Source organism: Camelus bactrianus, chromosome 10 (assembly GCF_048773025.1).
Source record: "Camelus bactrianus isolate YW-2024 breed Bactrian camel chromosome 10, ASM4877302v1, whole genome shotgun sequence".
NCBI lineage: Eukaryota > Metazoa > Chordata > Mammalia > Artiodactyla > Camelidae > Camelus > Camelus bactrianus.
The window spans coordinates 36,176,994-36,202,246 of NC_133548.1; the positions used below are offsets into that span (position 1 = coordinate 36,176,994).

Consider the following 25,253-nt stretch of genomic DNA (forward strand, 5'->3'; position numbering starts at 1 on the left):
GGCTGGGCATGTTTAGTATGGACAGACATCAGGGGCAGTCCCAGTCTTGCAGGTGAAGTTTAAAGTTTAAAAGATGAGGAAGAAGGGATTCAAGGAACGATAAGCAAGCACAGTTGGAGCAGAGGGAGCAGGAAGACCTACCTAAGATGAGCTCAGGTCCCTGAGCCTTGCAACTTTTGGGTGGGTTAGAATAAAATTTATGTACCTCAGTGTTGTCAGAATATTCCATTTAATTCTTAAAACCTAACTAATGAGGTATATGGGTATCCTGTTGAAAGAGGCAGCCTTGGACAACTGGAGTGAGTTTAAGGTTGAAGACCAGTAAATGAGAAGATCAGGTCTAGCTGGTTTGCAGAGCCATACTCTAGAATTCAGAAAAAGTTAAGCAGGCCATACATATATACTACCTTATTTTCTAAGTGTTTATCACTTGGATATATTTAATAGTAAGCTTTTTACTTAAGCTTTACCCAAAGCAGTAAAATCAAAGTTGTGTTTGAAATCACTCTAAGGCAAAGTCCCGTGTATTCAAGAAACCCAGTCTTAACAACTAGCATTGATGTCCTGTGGGGTGCCAGGCTCTGGGGGTAACAGACACCTTGTTCTTTAGGACACTTCACATATTTGCTCTGTGCGGGGTATGCTGCTCTCTGTGCTCTGATGGGTACGTAAACTGGTTCATCCCCACCTCCTGATGGGCTCACAAACAGTTTTGGGGTAACAGGAATGGAATAAGCCAGTTTCAGTATTTTACCCAATTCTTACCTAGTGTTAGATGTGAATTCCTGATCCCTGTGCTTTTGTGTTCATGTCGTAAAAGTGGCTAACCGTCATGAACCAAATAATAAACTTACTGTAATAAGGCAAACATCTCCAAGAGTGGTGAACAAGTAAAAGAACGTAACAACAGCATGATGCTTTGAAAACCCCAGTTAAGCTAGGCAAATGGGTATTGATGGTTCTGGACCCAAAACTGGTCAGTAGTAGTAGATTAGATGTTTCAAAGCATCTCTAGGTTTTAATTACAAGAAGTATTTACATCTTTATAATTCTTGCCATCAAACCAAAAGAATTACTGCAAATACTAAATGTGACTACATGTTGGGAGGTTTTTTAATGCATTAAGCAATATACTTGGTTTTAAACAATAAGGAAATGTAAAAACCACCTGCAGTCCTTTTGAGTGTGGGCAGAGGATTCAAACTTGGTTTTCGGAAACAGCCCTGCTACTTAAAAGGCTGTGTGGTTTAGGGGGTCTGATCTCAATCTCTAAATTACTGTGAGGATCACATGAGGTTCTTAATATGTGGCAGTAGTTAAATCATTCAGAGAAAATTTTAACAATCCCTTCAGTGACCATCCCTCCAGACCACTTCCTGTTAATGTAATCACAGGCGCTTTTTGCACATGGGTATTATGACTGTCATTCCATAGTCTTCACTTGTTACGTCCTGGTTTTGGGTATTTCATAGAAGATGTTATGTACTCTAATTTGTCCTGTTGTCTTGAGATAAATTTCCAGAAACAGGATCTTTGGTATGTATATTTTACATTTTGTGCGTTTTGCAGAACTCGTGTACTGATACGTACTCAAAAAGTGCATGAGTGTCATTTCTTTACATCCTCTTAAAATTGTTTTTGTTTACATCTTTAAGAAACTGATATTCTCCTTTACCTCTTTGATGGCTAATGAATATCGTACATTTACTTTTTGTGAATTGCCTATGGGGACCCTATTCCAGTTTCTCTTTCAGAACACTGTTATTAACCCTTTATCATGTGTTACAAATATTTTCCCCAGCTTATTCTTTGTCCTTTGATCTTATGGTCTTTTTGCTGTGTAAGTCTAAGAATTCTGGACACTGTCCCTGATGTTTTTCCTTAATGATATTTTTCTTTTTTAAATGGATCATTAATTAAGTTATTTGGGGGGGGGGGTTCTCCCTTCTGTTAAATATAGTATGGTCTTCATCTGTCTTGTAGACTTAGACATTCATTCTTCCTTTTCAAACGAGAGCTCCCATATGCTTTTTCTTAGTCACATCTATTTTGACAGTTGGAATCAGCATATGCATATTATTTGTCCAAATCTACCCATATGTGAGCTCCTAGGATTTGAAGGTTTCCTTTAACAACTGTTCTCTTCATTTAAAAATAGTCCTTTCTTCAAATGGCAGGAGTTTGTCTTATTTTTTAATTGAAGTTATGCATATATTTGATTTTATGAGACTTAAGACTAAAAATAGTCCCTTTCCTTTTGCAGCCTAAAGTCCAGGGCAACCACTTCAACTCCACTATTTTTCTTCTTTTTTGTTGTTTTTAAATTTTGTTTTTATTGACATGTAGCTGATTAACAATGTTAGTTTCAGGGGTACTCAGCTGTTTTTCTGACATACAGTATGCCTTCTTATTTCTAAATAACTTTTTTTTTTTCCTAAATTGAGGTGAAATTTACATATAAAATTCATCACTTTAAAGTGAAAAATTCAGTGGCATTTAGTACATTCATAATGTGCAACAACCACTCCTATCTAGTTCCAAAACATTTTCATAACCCCAAAATAAAACCCCTTACTCAAAGCATTTACTCCTCATTCTCCTCTCCCCTCCAGCCCTTGGCAACTACCAGTCTGCTTTCTTTTCCTATGGGTTTACCTATTCTGAATATATCATATAAATGGAATTATACAACGTATGACCTTTTATGTTTGGCTTTCACTTAGCATGATGCTTTTGGGGCTCACTGACGTAGCATGTGTTTGTATGTCATTTTTATGGCTAATATCCCACCTTATGTTTATACCATAATTCTTTTATATATTCATCAGCAGATGGATATTTAGATTACGTCTACCTTTGGCTATTTTGTATAGTGCTGCTATAAACATTCATGTACATGTACTTGTTTCCAGTCCTTTTGGATATATACTTGGAAGTGGAATTGCTCTAAGTAACATTCTTATACTATGATTTCTTGATTTTAGTTTATACTTCTTCCCCTGGAATCCTCATAATTATATGTTTACATATAATATATGTAATTCTACACTTAACGTTTCTGTAAGTAGATACATTTACATAAAATGTTAGTAATTACTTTGTTCTTCCATCTGCTCAGTGTTCTGTGCTCCTGTCTCATGTGTTCATCCCTAAATGTTGAACCATAGTTCAAATCTCAATATGTTCAATCAATTTTACTTTTGTTTTTACTATGTGGTGATACCCCTCCCAGGACCCTTATCCTCTAGCTCCAACTCAAACAGGTTACTCTTGAGATCTATAGTTCTGGGGTCTCCTTTTGCCATCAGTATAGAATTCTTTTTGCTTCCAGTGTCAGAGTACCCGTTTCCACATCACGTCTTCCTCTTTCTTTGTTTACTGCTTCCTTTCGGTGAAACATCCTCTAGTAGCTCCCGAAGAAAGGGCTCAATCCTTGGACCTCATTTCTTCTCTGTTTATACTAACATTGAGTCTGGCTTTAAATGCTATCTGAGGTTATTATGCTAAAATTTCTACCTCCAGGGCAGATCTCTGAACTCCAGTCTGAGATATGCATCTGCCTATTCAGATCCCCAAGCGGATCTCTGATATACACCTGGACTTTATCCTGAACTAAACTTGATTTTTGCAGCCCAAACCTCTGTCCCAAGACATCTCCATCTCAGTAAATGGCAACTTGATTCATCCTTGGACCAAAAACCTGCGTCATCCTTGCCTTTTTTCCCTCTTACACCACATATCCACTTGGTCACCAAATCCTCTTGGCTCGATCTTTACAATATATCCCCAGATTTGACCACTTACCACCTCTTCTACAAACACCCTAGTCTGAGTCACCTTCTCTTACCCTTACTATTGTAAAAGCCTTCTAACTGTTCTCTCTTTGACCTCCACCAACATCTTCTACATCCAGCATCTAGAGTGCTTTTTTTTTTTTAAGACTTTATTTTTTAAATAGTGGTACTGGAGATTGAACCCAGGACCTCGTACATGCTAAGCATGCACTCTACCACTGAGCTTTACCCTCCCCCTCTAGAGTGGTCTTTTAAAATCTAAGTCACATGGTGTCCCAAGTGCTCAAAAACTTCCAGTGGTTTCCCGTCTCCTTTAGAATAAAATTTATAATCCATACCTTGCCCTACAAGGGAGTGTTAGGATCCTGGCAGGAAAACAGGTGAGGGTCACACTCAAACTGAGGAATTTGGAGACTGTTTACTAGAGGAACTCTTTTCAAAGGTGTGAGTGGGGTTTAGGGAAGCCACGGGCAAACTATGTGAGGTTCCCTGGAGCTGGCAATCATGGGAAGGCATTAGGCATTCCCACTCTAGCTGAAGAACGAAGGGAACTCAGAGCTGCTGAGCATCACCTGGCAGAAGCTGTGGCTCTCAGAAAGACTCTACCTGCCCTCTGATTTTTGCAGATGCCTCCCATTGGCTAAATGTCATAGGAAGCCAGACATCAAGAGAGCCTGTTGGCATGGCCCATAATCAGCTTCCCAGGCAACAGAGCAGGGTGGATAGTGGGTCTAGGGGGACAAAAGCAAAGTATTCAGGACAAAGGGCCCTGTGATCTGTCCTATGCGTTCATCTCCTACCACGCTTCCCAGTCATACTGGCCTGGTTTCACAAGTACTCTTCGCTGGTCATTGCCCTTGTTCATTCCTGTGCCTGGAAGGCTCTCCCCCAGATATCTGTGTGGCTTGCTCCTTCACTAAGGTTCAACTGACCTCAATCAGTGAGGCCCTATCCAAAAGAGCTCCCTCCCCCCCAGCACTCCATCCCCCCACTTCAGAGTCCTGATTACCACCTCACGTGTTATTTTCCGATTATATGAAAGCCCCGTTTGTTCACTGCTATATCCCTAGTATTTAGAATAATGTCTGGCACATAGTAGGTTCTCAATAAATATTGGTTAAATAAATGCACACAAGGGATAAAAAAAACTTTTGAGATCTTGGGAAAAGTCTTTTTCAGCTCCCACTGTGGATTGATAAAATTTGAATGGAAATAGTCTTAGTTGGAAATCATTTTTCCTAAAAACTTATCACTGCTTATTTTTAGCTAAAAACAAACAAAAACTGCTGTTGAGAAATCAGATGTCATTCTGATTCCCACTCTTTTGTTTGTAATCTTTTTTCTTTTTCTTTTTCCTTTTTCCTTTTCTTGACCTGATGCTTTTAGGATCATCTCTTTATTGCTTAGTGTTCTGAGATTTGCAATAATACCTTGATTTTTGTCTGTTTTCATTTGTTCTGCAATGTGCTTAGTGAGCTATTTCAGTTTCAAAATTGCCTTGCAGTTCTGGGGAATTTTCTTGAATTATTCCTTTAATATTTCTTCCATACTATTTTCTATGTTATCTTTCTGGAACTCGTTATTTACACATCAGATTTTTGGACTGAGCCTCTAATTTTTGCATCTTTTACCAACTATTGTCCATCTCTTTTCCTACTTTACGAGAGATTTCAACTTTATCTTCCAAAATTATTACTAATTTTTCCATTTCTACCTTTATATTTTTAATCTCAGAGCCAGTGGTATGTTGGTAAATGCTGTTATATGTATGTTGGTATGTGTTTGTATGTATGTATATATACATAGTATTTACATATATATGTTGTATATATGTCTGCATGTTGTGTGTTGGTAAATGTTTTAACAACTCTGAAGTGAAGGGGACAACTCTGATTTGTGTAGTTTACCTATTTCTGGGGTAGAAAAACTCCCTCTGTGATCAATTTCAAGCTACCAATATGGTATCACTTAGCAGTAGACCATTACATAGTACTTCCCCCATACAGAAACAACAAACATAAGTGACTTCAAGATCATGGATAGTAACAAAACTATATAAAATAATTAGGAAGTGAAGAGTTTTGAGTATTTGTTTTGAATATAATTTGTTTTGAAATAATTTATTTACCTGAGTTTATATAATTTAATTTTTAATAACTCCTTGTGCTTAACTGGCTTGCACAATTCCTGCAAATGTAACAGTTGGCTCTTGGCGAGCTTTTATGAGCCAGATCTAGCTCACCACCGCTCAGAGCTCATCTTTGTACCCTGAACTTTCTTCTTACAGAAACCTGTTGTTTCACAGATGAAATACCTTCTCATCTCTGAATACATTAATGATAATCTTAAACTTTTTCTGCCTCTACATTGTTTTCTCTGAGCTCCTTTTTTATTTGCTTGTCTTTTATGTTAGAGGGTTTCCTCACATGTCTGATAATCCTCGTAAGGATCTGAATTGTGATGCCCACTACAGTATACAGACAGCACAGAATTGTATCCAGATGCAGTTCCTCTTTTTCACTACTAGGTGGCGTTGATTGCTGTTGTTGCTGGGGATGCTGACACTACCCCATACCTGCAGCTTCTTAAAATTTAAAAGTTTTCTCACATTTGTTATTTTTTTTGATTTTCAACTTCCCAAAAAGTTGACTCCACATTTCTTGGGGAGGAGGTTTGGCATAAATTCATTTAAGAAAATTGCCCCCATTTTAAAGATGAGGAAACTGAGGCTCAGAAAAGGTAACTCAAACTAAGGTCATTAGGATGCCTGGTGTTCGTATCACTGTCCCTTTATGCCTCTTATCCATTGTCTCAGGTTTTTTTTTTTTTAAAGAGAAGTGCAAATTAACAAAGACCTTTATATTTGTTCTTGTTCTTCTGGACAAATCAATTTAAAAATTATTAACAGTTAACATTTTAGCTACTTCCTAATGTATGATAATATATTCATTAGAGAAATAAAAATTTTAAATCTCCAGGAGTCTAAGTGAATTTAAGCACTTTTTTATATTGTTTCTCTCTCATTTTCTTACCTGTGAGTAGAAATCATAGATCTCTTAAGCTAAAGATAACAGTACTTTCAGCTCTAAGCCAGTGCTATTCCCAGCATCCCAGCCTCACCTACCATCACACTATTTCATATACTATTATCTTTGCTGCAAACACAGTGACATGTATAGCAGTAGTTTGGGAATGGTAAGCCCCCAGATCAAGATAGTGTTACCTCCCTAGGGGAAAGGAGGTGGCAGGATTGGGCAGAGAGTTTTAACTCTGTCTATAATGTTTTATTTCATAAGCTAAGAGGTAGGTACAAGGGGTTTTGTTATATTCTTTTTCTATGCTCAACCTAACTCATTTTAAAAGTCACTATGAGGTTTAGAGTTATAAAAGCAGTTCATTTACTCCACAAATAGAGTCCACATGACCTATGGTTTGGTTTGGGTTGGGGTCGTTACAGATGGCTGTTCAGTTTCTGTTTTAACTCCGCCAGGGACAGGAAGATCACCACTCAAAAGAGGTTTGGTTTTTACTGTTGGGTAGCAGTTCCTCATGTGTCTACTGGGTCTCACCCGGAGCTCTATTTCACAGGGCTGTGGTGAGAGGGAAGGAGATGGAAGAGGAGGAAGAAGTTGGAAAAACAGAAAGCATCTGTCTCTGCAAGGGGACGGTCCTCTCCGGTTCCAGCAGCCAGTGTGCCTGAGGGTGAGCCGGGCTTGGGTATCTGACGGGGGAGAGGCTGCGCTGGGGCTGCGCGCCTCTCCACTCAGGCACCGACCAACAGGCTGGAGGTTGGAGCTTCTGGGTTGCCTTTGCGTTGCCTGTATGGGGACACTATGGTGCTGGGCCTGGAATGCAGGGGGGACTTGGGACAGAGAGACCATCCAGTGCTGGAGGTGTGGGACAGTCCATGTTACCCTGGCGGTCCTGCTCTGCCAGTATCTGCTCTTCTAGTTCAGGGACAGGGCACTTTGGACTGATCCGGGGTCCTCTCAGCCTGGGTCGTCAGCACCGGCACTCACACCCCACCAACATGGCTTTTCGCTGAAATACTGGAGCAGCACTCTTGAAAGAAGAATGGTTAGGTAGGTACCCTACCCTGTGAGGGGCATTAGACAGAGCCCCTCCCATTGCCCTAAATCTCTAGCTAACTTGTTGCAGCGACTGAAATCCCATCATTGGAAAAGAACATACATTTCCTAGATGGTCTGGCACATTCTTTGAGAGCCTGCACAGATACAGTTATAAGCTAACAGATTCACAATGATCCAAAGGTAAACAGCAAAGCTCTACACTAACTAAAATGATATTATTTATGCAAATCACCCCTGAGCACTAACCACCTCTAACTCAGGATCAGGGAGTTACGGGTCGCAAACCCTTTTGTTTCCATGATTCACTGGAACCTTATAGCAAACCTGTACTGCAGGAAGTATTAAACTTCTCTGCCTCAGTTTCCTCTTGTGAAATGGAGGTAAAGGCCCTTGCCCAAGGTCATATGGCCAATTGAGGCCACAAAGACAGGACACTAGATTTTAGAGACAGAAGGACTTATTTCTTCCTATTTTCTCAAAGCAGCCTGGAGTGTGACACTCTCAACTCTATGGAAGGACAGGTCTCTGACCTTTGAAAGCAAGATAAAGAATGGGTGAAGCTGGAAAGGGAAAGTCATTTGGGCGGGTGTGTGATGGACCTGGAGTGCAGGTCAGGCTGGTCACTGAGGAAACTGAACCGGGATTTGGGAATGTGGTCAGTTAGCTGTTCAGGTGATGAGACTGAGGTCCCCCCTACCTACCCAGGCGAAGAGCCTGGGTTGGGGAGTCTGCAAATAGCACAGTCAGGATGGAACCCAGGCTGTCAGTATCTGAGCCCTGTTTTCCCCATCAATGCACTGCCCCCAAGGGGTGCTGTGTGAACTTCGGAAGTCTCACTGCCCTGCTGATCCTTACTAGAAAAGAGGAGTTTGGACCAGGTAGGCTTCCCTGGCTATGCCATGCCAAGTTCTGGAAGCAGGTGAAACGGTTCAAGTCTCCAGCACCTCTAGAAGAGAGGCCCGGGGACAGGAAGGATGAGTGTTTCCAGTCCTGACTGAATCACTTTTTCTTACATTAGAACAGATTCCTTTCTGGGCTGAAGGTTGGAAACTCAGGTGCACCCATGCGTCATCTCCTAGGCTCTGCCTAGCCTGCCCATTTATTCATTCAGCAACACTCTCTAAAACTTACGATGGCCCTGGCCCCTCCTCTCTCCTCTCTTATCCAGCTATCCATCCATCCAACCAGTCAACAAATAGTTATTGAACTATGTCAGCTGCTATTTTAGGGTTTGGGATACAACAGCGAACAAAACCAAACATAGTCCCTACTCTCATGGAGCCTACATAGTTTTGAAGGGGAGAGGTATTAAGCAAATAATCACTATACAGATGTAGATGTCAACCACAGAAGTGCTGCAAAGGAGACTAAAGGAGACATGCCTGGTGCTGTGAGAGCCAACATGGTGGGGTGGGGGTGGGGGCAGAGAAGGCCTCCCTGAGGAGGTGGCTCTTGAGCTGTTATCTGACGTAAGGGGGAGTGGAGTTGGGGGTATGTAGTGGACATTCCAGGCACAGGAAATAGCCTGTACAAAGGCCTTGTGGCAGAAGGGAGCCCAGTGAGTGGGGGAGGGAGAGTGGGGCAAAGGAGGAAGGACAGGACACAGGGGCCAGACTCACAGGACTATAGGCCTTTGAAAGGAACTGTCTTTTCTTTAGAGCAACAGGGATAAAGGGTTTTCATTGGGGAGTGACATGATCAACTTTACATTTTGAAAATATTCTGGCTGCCTGCTGAGTGAAGAGTGGACAAGGGTTGGTAGAAGGGGAACTGGACCTGGTGAATTTGGGAGACCAGAGAGAGGAGGCCAGAGTCCAGAGGAGAGATAACTGTGGCTTGGCCTAAGGGGTCAGAGTAGAGATGGAGAAGAATGGACAAATTAGAGAAGTATCTGGAAAGTAAATCTGTCCAGACTTGGGGTTGGGTTGGACATGGGGTATAAAAGAGAGAGAGTTATGAGAGATGACTGCCAGTCTCTGGCATGGGCAAAAGGAAGGATGGTGGGTCATTTGTGCAGACAGGGAACACTGAGGGAGGGGCGGGTGTGAGCAGCACATTATGAGTTCAGTTTTGGAGATGTTGAGTTTGAACTGTCTTTAAGATACCCAGTTGGCGAGGCCAAATAACAACACTTCCTGAGCACTTAGGCGTGCTAGGTGTTGCACCAAGGGCGTTGTAAGTATCATGTTGTTTAATCCTCACAAGGCATCAACATCTTCATTTTTCAAAAGACACTGAGGCGCAGAAAGGGAGAGCAGGCGGGCCGCTGGACAGACTAGCCTGAAGCTCAGAAGAAAGCTCTGCGCTGCAGACGTAAAGGTTTCCAGGAGGAGTAGAAATTGAACCCATGGTCAAATGAAACTGCCCACAGAGAGACGTGCCCAGCTTCTTCCCTCTCTTCTCCTTACCCACCTCGAGCTGGGCTCCCCTCAGGCCTGCTGTCCCATGCTGGGCAGGACATGGGGTGCCTGGATCCACCCTAGGTGTGGAGACTGTCTGTGTCAAACTATTCATTGTCCCCTCAAGAGGTGGGGTCTCACTGCCCTCCCCGTCAATCTGCCAGGCCCATGACTTGCTTATAATTAACAGAATTCAGAGAAGTAACACTTTAGGACTTAGAAGCTAGGGCAGAAAAGGCCTGGTTACCTGGGACACTCATGCTTGGGGTAGGAAGGCCAACCCTGAGGCCTCCAACCCACGAGAGAGCCGAGGCCACTTGCAGAAGCCATGCACAGGTGGTCCGGAAAACAACCACACTGGAGGCCCAGGAGGCAGCCAGTAGTAGCCCCCGGCACGTGGGTGAGGTTATCTCCACGTGATTCCTGCCCTCAGCCCGTGAGGCCCCCCAGCCACTGAATCTGCTCAGCTGAGGCCCCAGACATTCTGGAGCAGAGACAAGCCATTCCTGCCATGCCCTATCTGAATTCTTGACCTACAGGAACCTTGAGAACAATACAATGATTGTCTTAAGGCATTAGATATTGGGATAACTTGTTTCACAGCAAAAATAACAGGAACATTTACTAAGGACGGGGAGGCTGAGTTTCTACAGCTTCATGGCTGTTCGAGGGACAGGGCAGCGGCTTCCCGGCCTTTCTCCACGCACCACCCTCCCAGTTCTCACCTCACCTCACTCTGAACAGGCGTCCATGGATGTGTCTGTCTGCCCTATCAGACAGGCTGTGAGCCCTGCCTGGGCAGGACGGCAGGACCTTCCTGGTTGCCTCGAGTCCTCGGTGCCCAGCACGGAGCCTGACACGGAGAGAATCAGAAAGTGCTCGCTGGGGACGTGCAGCCTGCAGTTGGTCTGATGTTTCTTCCACCGGAAGTGGGGATCTCAAACCCCTTCCAAGGACACGGGGGTGCTGGACGGAAGCTCTTGCTGGCTGCCTCACACAGAGACAGAGGATTGGGCTGAAAGCAATTTTTCGGAAAGCATTCTCGTGAATACAACATTTTGATTGAAACAATGATTTGATTGAAAATGAATATTCCCCAGTTGCTGGGGTTTTTTTCCTACAGTGTCAGTTATCATCCTTCATAGATAATTTTCAACCCTCTAATAGTTTTAAAGCATTTTTGCCTATTTTCAGGATTTTTCAGGACTTTACCCCTAATTATTTGTAATTGGTTTTAGCCTACTTTACTGTGTTTGAATATCTGAAATAGTTGGAATTTGCAGCTGCCTGAAGGTCTCACTGATGAGGAGAATGCTTGGGACCGTGGGCTCAGAATCACAGGGGAGGAACGCCAGAGGGGGCCCTTTATTGGGGTGTTCACTTTGTGTGAGGATAAGCTGAGGCTCTGAGAAGGAAGGAGCTTGTCCCGGGTCACACAGTGAGGGGACAGTGAGGACTATCCAGGCTCCTGGCCTAGTGCCCTTTCCCCTCTGTTCCTGTTCCAGGTGTGAGCAGAAATGGTCCCTAAGGCAGGACTATGGGAGTTGTTTAAATCTCCCTTTTGCACGTCTAGTTTCTGATGTTTATGTAACAGTGTGAATTGCTCTGGGCACAAGAAAAAAAAACGAACAGTAAAAGAAAGAATAAAGAATTTGATGAAAGGTATCTCACCTAAAGCCCTCGCCCAACCCTGACACACATGTACACACAGGCAGTACTACTGCCCTCACGTACAGCGCTGCCTCTCCAAAGACTATGGCCTTTAGGGACATTCTAGACTTAGGGTCACACAGATCCCAGCTCTGAGCCCCAAGGTCCAGGGAAAGGCAGTATGTTCTGGTGCACAAATCCCTGGGCCCTGTCCACCCCAGGGAGGTGGGGAGCAGATGCTAAGAGGGAAGAGGTGGACCCTAGAGATTTAGAGGGACAGTGAGCCCCAGGAGCCCCACCAGGGACCAGCAGGAAGCTGGCCCTAGGCTCAATGAGTCCTGCTGAGAATGCCCCTGGGGGTCCCCAGGCTCCATGCAGGAGAATTTCCCTCAGGTTCTGAAGGAGGAGAGTAGGAAAGACACTTTAGGTTTGTGTGGAGAGATGACCAGTATAGAGCTAGGGAGGCAGGAATTAAGAGGTCAGAATTGCCAGAGGTGAGGATGGGGACTAGACACTCCGTGCAGGCAGGCGGGACAGTGTCTGTTTTATGTGAATAGCTGTATCCTTAGAACCGTACCTGGCATACAGTGTGCATGAAATTAATACATATTGACCAAATGTACAGACGGAGATACCATTGCGTGGGGGAAGGGAGGGAAGGAAAGGGATGGCAAATTTTGAGTGGAAGACAAAAAAGAAAGGAATTTTTATTTATCGGCACCTACTATTTTGGGGTTAATGGACTAATAATAAGCTCTTTAAATTCATGACCTCTTTTTTCAAGTTAGTTTTTTAATTGAAAAAATAGTACATGCTTAAGGTTAAAAAATACAAAGCAAAACAAAAATTTAAAAATACGTCTCACTCTCATACCAGCCCTGAATCCTCAGAGGCTAACAATGGTTTTTGCTTATCTTTGTAGAAATATTATATGCGTATCCCTTGAGGGTCCCTCCTGCATCTTTGAACCTCCAGACTCAGATTAGAGCAGCATTTCTTAAAGTGTAGTCTGGGACCGCTTTCAACAGACTCACCTGGTAGGGATACCACTTACTAAAATGCAGAATTTCAGGCTTCACGTAGAGCCCTCAGAATCAGGGTGAGGGAATCCCTGATCTTCTGCCCCAGGCGATTTTGATCCCCACCAACATTTGAGAAGCACTGACCTGACTCACACATCACTTCATGGGGAGATGGCCCAGACAGCTCTCGGTACAAATCTAGGCTCCACTATTTCCTCATCGGGTGACCTTGACCCTGGGTGAAGCACTTCACTTGTTGTCTTAGTTGGCTCCGGCTGCCATAACGAAGTAGCGCAGGCTTGGTGCTTAAACAACAGAAATGTATTCCCTCACAGTCTGGAGGCTGTAAGTCCAGGATCCAGGTACGAGCAGGGTTAGTTTCTGGGGAGGCCTCTCTTCCTTGCTTGCAGACGGCTGTCTTCTCCATGAGTCCTCACATCTTTCCTCTGTACCTGGGAAGAGAGTGAGGTCTGGTCTCCCTCTTCTCATAAGGATACCAGTCCTAACGGATTAGGGCCCCACCCTTATGACCTCAGTTAATCTTAACTACTTCTTTAAAGGCCCCGTCTCCAAATACAGCCACATAGGGGGTCAGGGCTTCAGTATATGAATTTGGGGGCACAGGGACACAATTCAGTCCATACGCTTCTTATTCCTGCCTCCTCCCCAAATCTGGAGTCTTCCTACTCAAGGCAGGTCTCTCCCATTTATTCAAGTCATGTTTTATAAACTTCAGTAAGGGACACAATTCAGTCCATACGCTTCTTATTCCTGCCTCCTCCCCAAATCTGGAGTCTTCCTACTCAAGGCAGGTCTCTCCCATTTATTCAAGTCATGTTTTATAAACTTCAGTAAGGGACACAATTCAGTCCATACGCTTCTTATTCCTGCCTCCTCCCCAAATCTGGAGTCTTCCTACTCAAGGCAGGTCTCTCCCATTTATTCAAGTCATGTTTTATAAACTTCAGTAATAATTAGGAGTTTTCTTCATATGAAACTTTCATAGTTCTCATTAGTCTATTACTAAATATTTTAATATTTAATTTTTGTTTTTTAACCTTTATACCCTCAACTTTTTACTTGGGAAATTTTCCAACCTACAGAAAAGTGGCAAAATATACAGTGAATACCCATACACCTAGATTCACCAATTGTTAAACTTTTGCCACATTTGCTTTATCTTTCTCCATGTATCTGTATATATATTTTTCCTGAACCATTGTCTTCAGGCTCCTGTAGTGCTCCCCTAGCAGCTCGAGGGCAGCAATGGTCTTCTGGTATTTAAAGGTATTATCCCCCAGTATTGAGAATTCTTGAGGGGAGGGACCATGGTGTCTGTCTACTGCCAATAGATGTTCAATAATAAGAGAAGTGGCATGTCCAAGTTCACACGGCTTAATGAGGGGCAGCACCAGAATCACATGCACGACTGTCAGACCCCAAAGTCCATGCTCCGCCATCACACCACCCTGTCTACTTGATAGTAACAGCAGACTTTTCACTGGAGAATACTGCATTATTGGTTATCTGGAAACTGAAAATTCTTGGGCACATGTTTTGTTGACTGAATCACATTTTAATTCATCTTTGAACATAAACTATTTTGCATTTAAGGTGATTGCTTAGTGCCATGTACATTTACAGAACTGTCTAATATAAACTAAAATCCTTCCCCAGGGCCAGTCAAGGGAAATAGCCTCTGGATGACAGCTTCTCTTATTGCAGATGCTGGTGGTGATTTGTCCTAAAAAAATTAGGTTGGAAAGGGCCTTGGACAGGTGTAGAGAGGTGTTTGAGTCTAGGCTACATTGTAACTAGCCACACAATCTTAGGTGACCCACTTGCCTTCAGTGGGCCTCAGTGTCTCCTCTGAAAATGGGGATAAATACTCTTGCCCTGCCTACCTCCTAGAGATGCTGCGATCAGAAGAGGGGGGAAAGCACACAAACCTTCTGTGTTTTAAATCCATCATAAATTCCATTCTTCTCCAATATTTGTAATTGTACCCAGCTGAGGATCATGTAAAACTTAAAAAAAATTCATTACTTTGTTTTTATAAACTGAAAAATTTGCCATGACTAGGCAATAACTGACTGGGAAAAATTCATGTCTTGTTTTGATCAATCACAGGAAGTATCAATCCAGAATAGAACTGGCATCACATCTTTGCGCTCCAAGTCAAATGTTACTTCTTAGCCTGTAGAATGCCTTTCTTTAATTATTTAAAATAAAAAATGAGAAGGAGGGAGGATATAGCTCAAGACGCAGGGTGCATGCTTAGCATGCATGAGGTCCTGGGTTCAATCCTCAGTACCTCTATTAAAAAAATAATTAAAGTAAGCCTAATTACCTCCCCCCAAAGAAAATTGAAAAAAGAAAAGAAAAGAAAAGAAAAAAAGAAATAAAATAAAATAAAAAATGTGAAAAAGAATTCTTTAGGGCCTGATACCTTGGGGTCATCCATGGTGCTTATGAATCTTGGGTGTACTTTAGAATCACCTGGAGAGATTTAAGTTCATACCAATGCCACCAATGCCAACTGTATTGCTTGGGGTAGGGCACAGGCATTTTTGTTAAAGCTCCCAAGTAATTCTAATGGGCAGTAAGGCCTATAGGTACATGACAGCGTGACATGAAAAAGCTAAAACAGGGGGAAGGGCAAAGATGGCAGAGTAGGAAAACTCTGAGCTCCCCTCCTCCCACGGGCACAGTAAATTACAACTATTTACACAGCAATTATTGATGAGAAAGGTCTCAAGTCTAGCAGAAAAGTTCTTCTACAACTAAAGATATGAAGAAGGAACAAGACAGGTAGGAGGGGTGGAGACATGGTGTAGTCAAGACCCTCAGGTGGGTGGCTCACAAATGGGAGGATAATTACAGCTGTGGAGGTTCTCCCCAGGGAGTGAGGGGTTGGAGCCCCAGGGCATCAGGGTCTCCAGCCTAAGGGTCCTGCCCTCTTCCTGCACCAGGAAGACAAGCTCCTAAAACATTTGGCTTTGAAGGCCAGCAGGGCTTACTTTTAGAAGAGCCAGAGGGCTGTGGGAAATAGAGACTCCACTCTTAAAAGGTTACACACAAAATCACACAAAGTTTGACAGAAAGGCAAAAGCTAAAAAGAGTTTAGTGCTGAGTTTAGCTCTGCAAGAAATGTTAAAGGGACTTCTCTTGGCAGTAAAGACAAGATCACAACTAAAAATATGAAAAGTAAGAGAGGAAAAATCTCATTTGTAAAGGCAAATATACAGTAAAGATAGTAAATTAACCAAGTATAAAGCTAGAGTAAGGTTAAAAGACAAAAGTAGTAACATCTATTTCCACAGTAATTAGTTAAGAGATACACAAAACAAAAAGATGTAAAATATGATGTCAAAAATGTTAAACGTGGGGTGTAGTAGTGAAGTAAAAATGCAGGTTTGTTAAAATGCATTAAAAGTTAAGAGATCAGCACTTTAAAATAATCACATATATATGAAGATTGCTATATATGAATCTCATAGTAACCACAAACCAAATGTCTATAATAGATACACACACACACACACACACACACACACACACACACACGAGAAGGGAATCCAAACAACACTAAGAATAGTCATCAAATCACAAGGGAAGGGAGCAAAAGAAGAAGAAAGGAACAAAAAAGAACTACAAAAACAACCCCCAAATCAACAAAATGGCACTAAGTATATACCACTCCTGGGTATTTACCCCCAAAAATAAAAGCACTAATTAGAAAAGATACATGCACCCCTATGTTCACTGCAGCATTATTTACAATAGCCAAGATATGGCAGCAACCCAAGTACCCATCAATAGATGACTGAATAAAGATGTGTATATACATACAATGCAATATTACTCAGCCGTAAAAAGGAATGAAATCTTGCCATTATTGACCACATGGATGGACCTATAGGGTATTATTTTAAATGAAATAAGTCAGACAGGGAAAGACAAATCCTATGTGATTTCACTTATATGGGGAATCTGAAAAACAAAACAAATGAACAAATAAAACAAAACAAACAGTTATAGATACATAGAACAAACAGGTGGTTGCCAGAGCGGAGGGGAGCAGAGGAGGAGAGAAATAAGTGAGGGAGATTAAGAGGTACAAATTTCCAGTTGCAAAATAAATGAGTCATGGATATGAAATGTACAGTATACAGAATATAGCCATTAACTATGTAATATCTTTGTATGGTGACAGATGGTAACTAGACTTACTGTGGTGATCATTTTGAAATGTGTAGAAATATTGAATCACTATATTGTACAACAGGAACGAACATAGTGCTGTAGGTCATTTATACTTTAAAAACAAACAAACAGACTCATAGAAGAGATCAGATTTGTGTTTAGCAGAAGTGGGTGATGGGAGGAAGCGGAATTGGATGAAGGAATCAAAAGGTACAATGGTCACTAAACTTATTGCAGCAATCACTCCATGATGCATGTAAGTCAAATCATTATGCCTTAAACTTGTATAGTGCTATGTGTCAATTATATTTTAATAAAACTGGAAGAAAGAAAAGGAAAAAGCTAGAGCTGCACTGTCCAATTAAAATATGTGAACCACAAAGGTGAGCCAATATATATGTAACTTTATATGTAACTTTAAATTTTGTAGTAACCACTATTTTAACAATATATTTTACATAACCCAATATACCCAAAATATTATTTCAACATGTAATCCCTATAAACAATTATATTATTATTTTTTTTTATGAATGAGGTATTTTAGATTTTTCATACTAAGTCTTGAAAATCTGCTGTGTACTAGGGGGGAAGGGTATAGCTCAGTGGTAGAGTACATGCTTAGCATGCATGAGGTCCTGGTTTCAATCCCCAGTACCTCCATTAGAAAAAAAAAAAGTTAAATAAATAGCCTACTTACCTTCCCCCCTCCAAAGAAAAAATTAAATAAATAAATAACGAAAATCTGCTGTGTACTTTACACTTAGGGCACATATCAAATTTAGACAGTGCAGGCTAGCCATAATTCATGTGGTCAATGGCTACTGTTTGGGGTAGTACAGAGCTAGAATATATAATATAAATATTTTTGCTAATAATTCATTGGATTATATTACTAGTACTTGCAAGAATTTCTAAATCTTATAAGGACAATTATATGCATGCATTGTTTTTATGGTTGTTTTTACATTTACAGGTTTAACTTTGAAACAAAGTTGTTACAGGATTGGCTATCTCTCAGTAAAGCTTTGTAGTTTCCATCACATAGGTTTTATACATCTGTTTTGCATATACTTTTTCATTAGGGTTATTCCTAAATTGTTTATGTGTTTGCTACTGTTATAATGGGGAGAATTCAACAGGTTATTAAACTATTAATTTTGTAATATCATCTTGGTCTTGAATTCCCTTATTAATTCTAAGCGTTTAGGGTTGTTCTCCATGTTTTAAGGCATTATGCCATATTATCTGCAAATAAAGGTAATTTTATTTCTTTCCCAATACTTAAATCTTTTATTTCTGTTTCGGGTTTGATTGTATTGGTAAGAAATTCTGAAACAACATTAAATAATAGCATTACCATAGGTATGTTTGTTCTTTTTAAAAAATGTTTATTGTAATGAGCATGTCTTTAAATATTTCATTGTTAAAGAATGTTTGTATATGTCTCAGAAGTATACTCTCAATAGAAACATATGGTTATCTGTAATTTTCTGGCACATTTCTTAAACTTTTTATTTTGAGATAATTGTATATTGCAAACAAGTTTGCAAAGACAGTAAAGAGGTCTCTATTTACCCTCCACCCAGTTCACCAGTGGTTACATCTTACGTAACTACAGGACAATATCAAAATTAGAAAAGTGTGTGTGTTTGTATCATTCTATAGTCTACAGAATACAGATTATATCATTCCATAGTCATTTTATTGATTTGTATAACGACTATTGCAATCAAGATAGAGAACTATTTTATCACTACGAAAATCTTCCTCATGCTGTTCCTTTACCCACATCTTTCCCCTTCCCACCACCATCTTTCCCCTTCCATCCCTTACCCTGGCAACCACTGATCAGTTTTCCATCCTCATAATTTTTAAAATTTGAGAATGTCATGAAATCATATAATATGTGACTTTATTAGATTGGCTTTTTTCATTCAGTATAATAATTTGAGATCCATTCAAGCTGTTGTATGTATCAGTAGTTTGTTCCTTTTTATTACCAGGAAGTATTCCATGGTATAGATGAACCACCATTTATTAAGCCATTCTACTACTGTAGGACATTTTGTTTGTTTCCAGTTTTGGGCTATTATAAAAAGCTGCTATGAACAGTCATGTACACGTTTTTATGTAGATATGTTTCATTTCTCTGGGACAAATGTCCATGAGTGAGACTGCTGGACATGTGGTAAGTAAATGTTAAGTTTTTTAGGAAATTGCCAAACTGTCTTCCAGGATGGCTATACTATTTCACATTCCATTAGCAATGTGTGAGAGAGACAGTTTCTCTGTACACTCATCAGCATTTGATATTATCATTGTTTTAAATTTTAGATTTGAAAATGATTTTACTTTTATTATTTTTTGTGATATTATAAAAATTTATTATAAACATAGAAAATATGTTAAGTATCTGTCACTGAACAAAAAATCAAAACAAATTATTTTGTAAAGAATAAAAGAGAAAAATACAGTGACTACTAGAAAGTCTTTCCAAAATTAAAAATTTCCTTCCCAATATACTCTTTTTTAAAATTATTGAAGTATAGTCAATTTATAATGTAGATTCTAACATAATTTTAAAAATGATGGCTTTCTCAAATACATCTTTTGGCATTTATTGAGATAATTTCAGGTATTTCATATTGGATCTCTTGATGAATTGTATTTTATCTGTAAGTATACACATGTATTTTCGCCTCAACATTGCATTTTATTTTGGGGAGAGGGCAGGAGGAGTATGGGGGAGAAAGCAAGGTCCCACTGGAGTCCCTTAAGTGTATGAAACTAGTAGTACAGGGATGAGCTGAGATGACCAGGCAGATTACATGGAAGGCCCCCAAGATTCTTCTTTCTACTGATTTCTATACTCTAATGAAAACATGACATATGTAAGTGCCTAGTGCATGGTATTCAATAAATGTCAGTTGCCTTTTCTAGCATGGTTCTCCACAGGCTAGGCTGTACTTAGGTATTATCATCCTTCTCCTTTCAGGGAATGAGGCTCACCTAGAGAACTAGGCAACTAAACATGCAGTACAGTGTGGGTAATGCAGTTGGCTGGCTCAGTGCAGTCTGTTTCCCCACCCTCTCTACTTCACTGTGCCAGGGAGGGACAAAGAGTAGTTTCCCCAGTGGCTGCCCAGGGTCCTAGCCAGCTTGTCTTAGCAGATTCCATGTGGAGGGCTGTGGGCTGCAGACTCAACTATATAATGTTGAATATAGTTCCCTGTGCTATACAGTAGAAACTTGTTTATCTATTTTATATATAGTAGATACTATCTGCTAATCTTGAACTCTCAATTTATCCCTTCCCACTCCTTTTATCCCCTGGGAACCGTAAGTTTGTTTCCTATGTCTGTGAGTCTGTTTCTGTTTTGTAAATAAGTTCATGTGTCTTTTTTTTCTAGATCCCACATATGAATGATAATCATATGGTGTTTTTCTCTTTCTGGCTTATTTCACTTAGAATGACGATCTCCAGGTCTATTCATGTTGCTCAAATGGCATTATTTTATTCTTTTTTATGGCTGAGTAGTATTCCATTGTATAAATATACCACTACTTCTTTATCTAGTCATCTGTTGATGGACATTTAGGTTGTTTCCATGTCTTGGCTATTGTAAATAGCGTTGCTATGAACATTGGGGTGCATGTATCTTTTCAAATTAGAGTTCCCTCCAGATATATGCCCATGAGTGGGATTGCTGGATCATATGGCAAGTCTATTTCTAATTTTTTAAGGAATCTCCATACTGTTTTCCATAATGACTGCACCAAACTACATTCCCACCAGCAGTGTAGGAGGGTTCCCTTTTCTCCACACCCTTGAAGAAGGTCTCTTTGAGCTCATTTGGTGACCTATGAGCTTCATGAACTTGGATATCCAAATCTCTTCCCAGATTTGCAAAGTTCTCTGCCATTTTCTTTAAATAAGCTTTCTGCCTACTTCTCCCTCTGGAACTCCAATAATTCACAAATTATTTCTTTTGATGGTATCCTACAGATCATGTGAGCTTTCTTCATTTTTTTTCATTCTTTTTTCTTTGTTCTCTTCTGATTCAATAATTTCAAAATTCCTACTTTCTAACTCACAAACTCTTTCTTCTTCTTGATCCATTCTGATGTTGATGCTCTTTTGCATTTTTAAAAATTTCACTCATTGTATTCTTACCTCCAGAATTTGTTTTTTTTTGTTTCTAATGTACATTATAATTCAATAGCTGTACACACTACAAAGTGATTACCTATTTAATTATTTTTTATGATTTCTGTCTCTCTGCTGAACTTCTCATTTTGTTAATATATTGTTCTCCTGATTTCAATGAATTGCCCTTCTGAATTTTCTTGCAGCTCATTGTTTCCTTAAAACAGCATTTTGAATTATTTATTGGATAAATTGCATATCTCCATGTCTTTAGGAGTGGTTACTGGAAGGTTACTGTAATCGTTTAGTGGTATCATGTTTTACTGATTTTTCATGTTCCTTGAAGTTTTGAGTTGCTGTCTTTGCATTTGAAAGAGCAGTGCTCTCTTCCAGTTTTTATTAACTGCCCTCTTCAGTGCATCCAAACTTGTATTTTTTTGCTCCAGTGGTGTGCTGGGACTTCACACCAAACCTGGACTTCCACAAAGACCCTCTTGTCTGTGGGTGACTTTCTAAGACAGTGTTTTCCAGGGCTCCTGCACCAAGTCTGAGAGGGGCTGAAGCTGGTTCATGGGCCCCTTAGGGTCCACAGCTGGGACCCAAGTCTGTATACCTAATTGTCTGAAGCATGTGTGGGTGAGATCTCCTCCTGGGTCCCTTGGCACATGGCGCTGGATCCCACAGTTCCCACAAAAGCACTCTTGTCCCTGGATGGATGCCATATTGTTGTTGAAGAGGGAACACAAATGAAGGGTATCTTGTTCAGCTATGATGCACCCTATGTGTTAATAGCAGCATACCACATACACAGTTCTACATTTTGCATTTCACTTAATATCTCAGAGATTATTCTATATCAGTACATAGAGATCTAGCTCATTCTTTTTAACAGCTGCATAGCATCCCACTGTAGGAGTATGACGTAATTTAACTCATTTTTAAAACTGAGGAGTAACTGACGTATAACATTATTTTAGTTCCAGGCATACAACACAATGATTCAGTATTGTATATATTGCAAAATATCAGCACAATAATAATAGTCTAGTTAACATCCATCACCACATAAACCCATTCTTTTGGGATAGATACTTAGGTTGTTTTTCATCTTTTGTAACTATTGACAGTGCTGCAGTGAATACTCTAGTACACATATGTTTCTGTGCCCCTGTGTAAGCATTAACATAGGATAAATTTCTAGTAGTGGAATTGCTAGGTCAAAAGAGACATGCATTTAAATTGTAATAGCTGTTGCCAAATTGCCTTCAAAGAGACAACCATCTTATAGTCCCACCAACAGTGAACAAGAATGTCTTTCCCTACGATGTGCATTTCTGCCAATCTGATAATAAAAAACAGTATCTTACCTTAATTTTAATCTGCATTTCTCCTATTACGAGGGAGTTGACTATTTTTTCATTTGTTTCAAAGCCACTTGCATTACTTTTCTGTGAACTGTGTGTTCATGTCCTTTGCCCATTTAATGCATTCTTTTAAATTAATGTTTAACAACAAAGACACTACTTTTCCCTTGTCATTTGCTCAAGAATTTCGTCAAAGGCAGGAGGCCCTCTCAAGCAGGTTTCAAGGTCCTCCACAATCATACCAACTCTCTCTTTCTAACTCATATCAGCCCCATTCCCCAATACACTGTGTGTTCCCAAGGAAGGGCACCTTTATGGTCTCCTTAACACCCCATACCCCTCCCACAATCCCGTGTTTGCTCTCCCATCCCTCCCTTCTCAGGTGCTCTCTTCCCACTCAAATCTGACCAGTCCTTCAGTATCCAACTGAATTCCACCTGTCTGGGGTGCCTTTCTGAATCTAGCCTACAGTCTCACTTTCCCCCTCAAAGGCTGGGGCTGACATCTCCCAGAGCCCAGCTTCGTCTCTGTCCATGCTCAGTGTGCAGGGCTGTCAGTGTGGAGTGTGTTTCATGCACTCGTCCAGCATTTATTGACTGCATACATGAGTTTGGCGCTATTCCAGGCACTGGGGATACGGCTGTGTATGAGACAGACCAAGGCCCTTCTTCACATCCAACTGACATTTTACTGGTGTGTGTGTTAATATACAACAAGAAGGCAATTAAAAAAACCACAAATAATAATGTCAAAGTGCACACATGTAAAGAAATAGATAGTAAGTGGAGGACGGGAATGGTTTCCTTTGGACAGTGAGGTCAGGGTAGGGATCCTCCAGAGGCTGAGACAAGAGCAGAGACCTGAATATGAGAAGGCAACAGCCATGTAAAGAAGCTTCCAGAGCCCCCAACAGAGGCCCCACCTGTAGGGTCTGTTCTTCTAAAGATGGATGAGATGCAGCTCAGCTCTCAGCACCTCTCTGTCACTTGACAGGAATTAGAGGCAGAAGCCTTTGATTCCTGCCACTTCAGGGCTGTGTGTCTGTGTGTCGGGGAAGGACCTGCGCCCTCCTGCTTCACATGCCAGGTGCAAACTTGGGAAAATGAAATCACGCCAGACCTGGGGTTAGTAAGAGCACCTACTACGTGCCAGGGTCCAGTTAAGCACTTTACACCATTTCTATTCCACTTAATCTACAGAATAATCCCGTATAGTATTTATTACTAACTTTGTTTTACAGAAAAAGAAACCGAGGCTCGGAATATGGAAGTAACCTGTTTAGGTTATCAGAAAGTATAGTTCCGGGAGAGAGCTATGTCGTGGGGGTCCGGTGGGGTTTACCGACTCATTCGGGGAGCACCATGTTTCAGGAGTTTGCCCGCTGCGCCCCGAAGATGGCCCCCGCCCCTCTCGAGCCTCGGGGCCTCAGGGGCCAAGGGGCGCGCGGCGGGCTGGGGGCGGGGTAGGCGCGGGGACAAAGGCCGCGGCGACCGCGCTCCGGCGGGCCGGTGCGGCGGCGAACTCCGGCGGCGGCGCCGGGACTCCGCACGCCCGGGACCCGGCCGTGCACCCGCGTCCGGAGGAGTCCGCGCCGTGATAGAGCGCCCCGGGACGCCGCTGGGGCCCGCGCAGGCTGAGCCCGCCGGCCCGCCGCCCGCACCGCCCTCTCCCCCGCCTTCTCCCTCCCGCCCCGCGGCGGCCGCGGCGGCTCCGTGCGCGGCGAACATGGCGGCGGCGGCGGTCGGGCGGGACACTTTACCTGAGCACTGGTCCTACGGCGTGTGCCGGGACGGCCGCGTCTTCTTCATCAAGTGCGGCGCGGGAAAGCGGGGACGCGGGCTAGGGCGTGGGCCGGGCAGGGGTGTGGGGCCGGGCGGGCGCCCCCGGAGCGGCGGCGGCGCTAACAGGTGCACCTCTCTCCCCGCAGTGACCAGCTCCGCTGCACGACCTGGCTGCACCCGCGCACCGGGGAGCCCGTCAACTCCGGCCACATGATCCGCTCAGGTGGGCGCGGGGCCGGCGGGGTGGGGCGTTCTGGGGGCGCGCGCCTGAGCGGCCCAAGTTTGACTGGACTTTCCTCGCGTTTCCGCAGACCTGCCCCGCGGCTGGGAGGAAGGCTTCACAGAGGAGGGCGCCAGCTACTTCATCGAGTGAGTGACCCGGACTCCGCGACCGCACCTGTGCCCAGCGGTCCGACCCGGTTCCCGCCGCGCCCCCGCCCCGTTCCCTCTTTTCCCGCTCGGGTCCTGGCGCGTTGGCCCGCACTGCGTCGTCGCCGCGCTTCTGTAGCGGTGTTTTGTGCCTGAGTTGTGTGGCGGGCTCCAGTGGGTGCGCAGGGTGAGGGAGGGGCCTCATCGTCGTGGGGGAACCCGGGCGGGGGTCAGAATTCGGCCCGCTGCGGGAACTGCGCCCTGGACGCGGCGATTGGGCGGGATTTCGGCGCTGGTGTGATGGGCCGGACACACCTCCGCCGCGGGGTCTCGGGCTGCGGGGAGCCTGGCGGGTGCCGGCACCGGGATGGGTGGGGTGGGGAGAGCAGAAGTAGGAGTTTCGTCCGGGGTCCGGTAACTAGGTTGG

At 42.5% G+C, this 25,253-nt stretch overlaps 1 protein-coding gene and 1 long non-coding RNA gene across 13 annotated transcripts in view; one reads left to right on the forward strand and one right to left on the reverse strand.

Moving 5' to 3' along the window:
• The first annotated feature begins 7,093 nt into the window (after positions 1–7,093).
• PLEKHA7 (pleckstrin homology domain containing A7) overlaps positions 7,094–25,253 on the forward strand; it is a 207,619-nt gene continuing 189,459 nt past the window's right edge. For 6 of the 12 annotated variants that reach the window (XR_012509671.1, XR_012509672.1, XM_074372307.1 and 3 more), the window contains exons 1-3: positions 24,170–24,487; positions 24,604–24,680; positions 24,769–24,826. Coding sequence is in view for 10 of the 12 variants with exons in the window: in XM_074372307.1 (XP_074228408.1) it covers positions 24,402–24,487; positions 24,604–24,680; positions 24,769–24,826 (221 nt within the window). In the remaining 2 variants the exon portion in view is untranslated. Of the gene's footprint in view, positions 7,497–24,169; positions 24,488–24,603; positions 24,681–24,768; positions 24,827–25,253 lie in introns of those variants that run through there. The other 6 variants (XM_074372310.1, XM_074372311.1, XM_074372314.1 and 3 more) reach the window with 3 other exon arrangements.
• On the reverse strand, positions 10,860–24,776 carry LOC123619595 (uncharacterized). The gene is made up of 3 exons (XR_012509673.1): positions 24,436–24,776; positions 13,101–13,408; positions 10,860–11,299 (listed from the first exon to the last, which is right to left on the reverse strand). It is a non-coding gene; the product is annotated as an uncharacterized LOC123619595 (long non-coding RNA).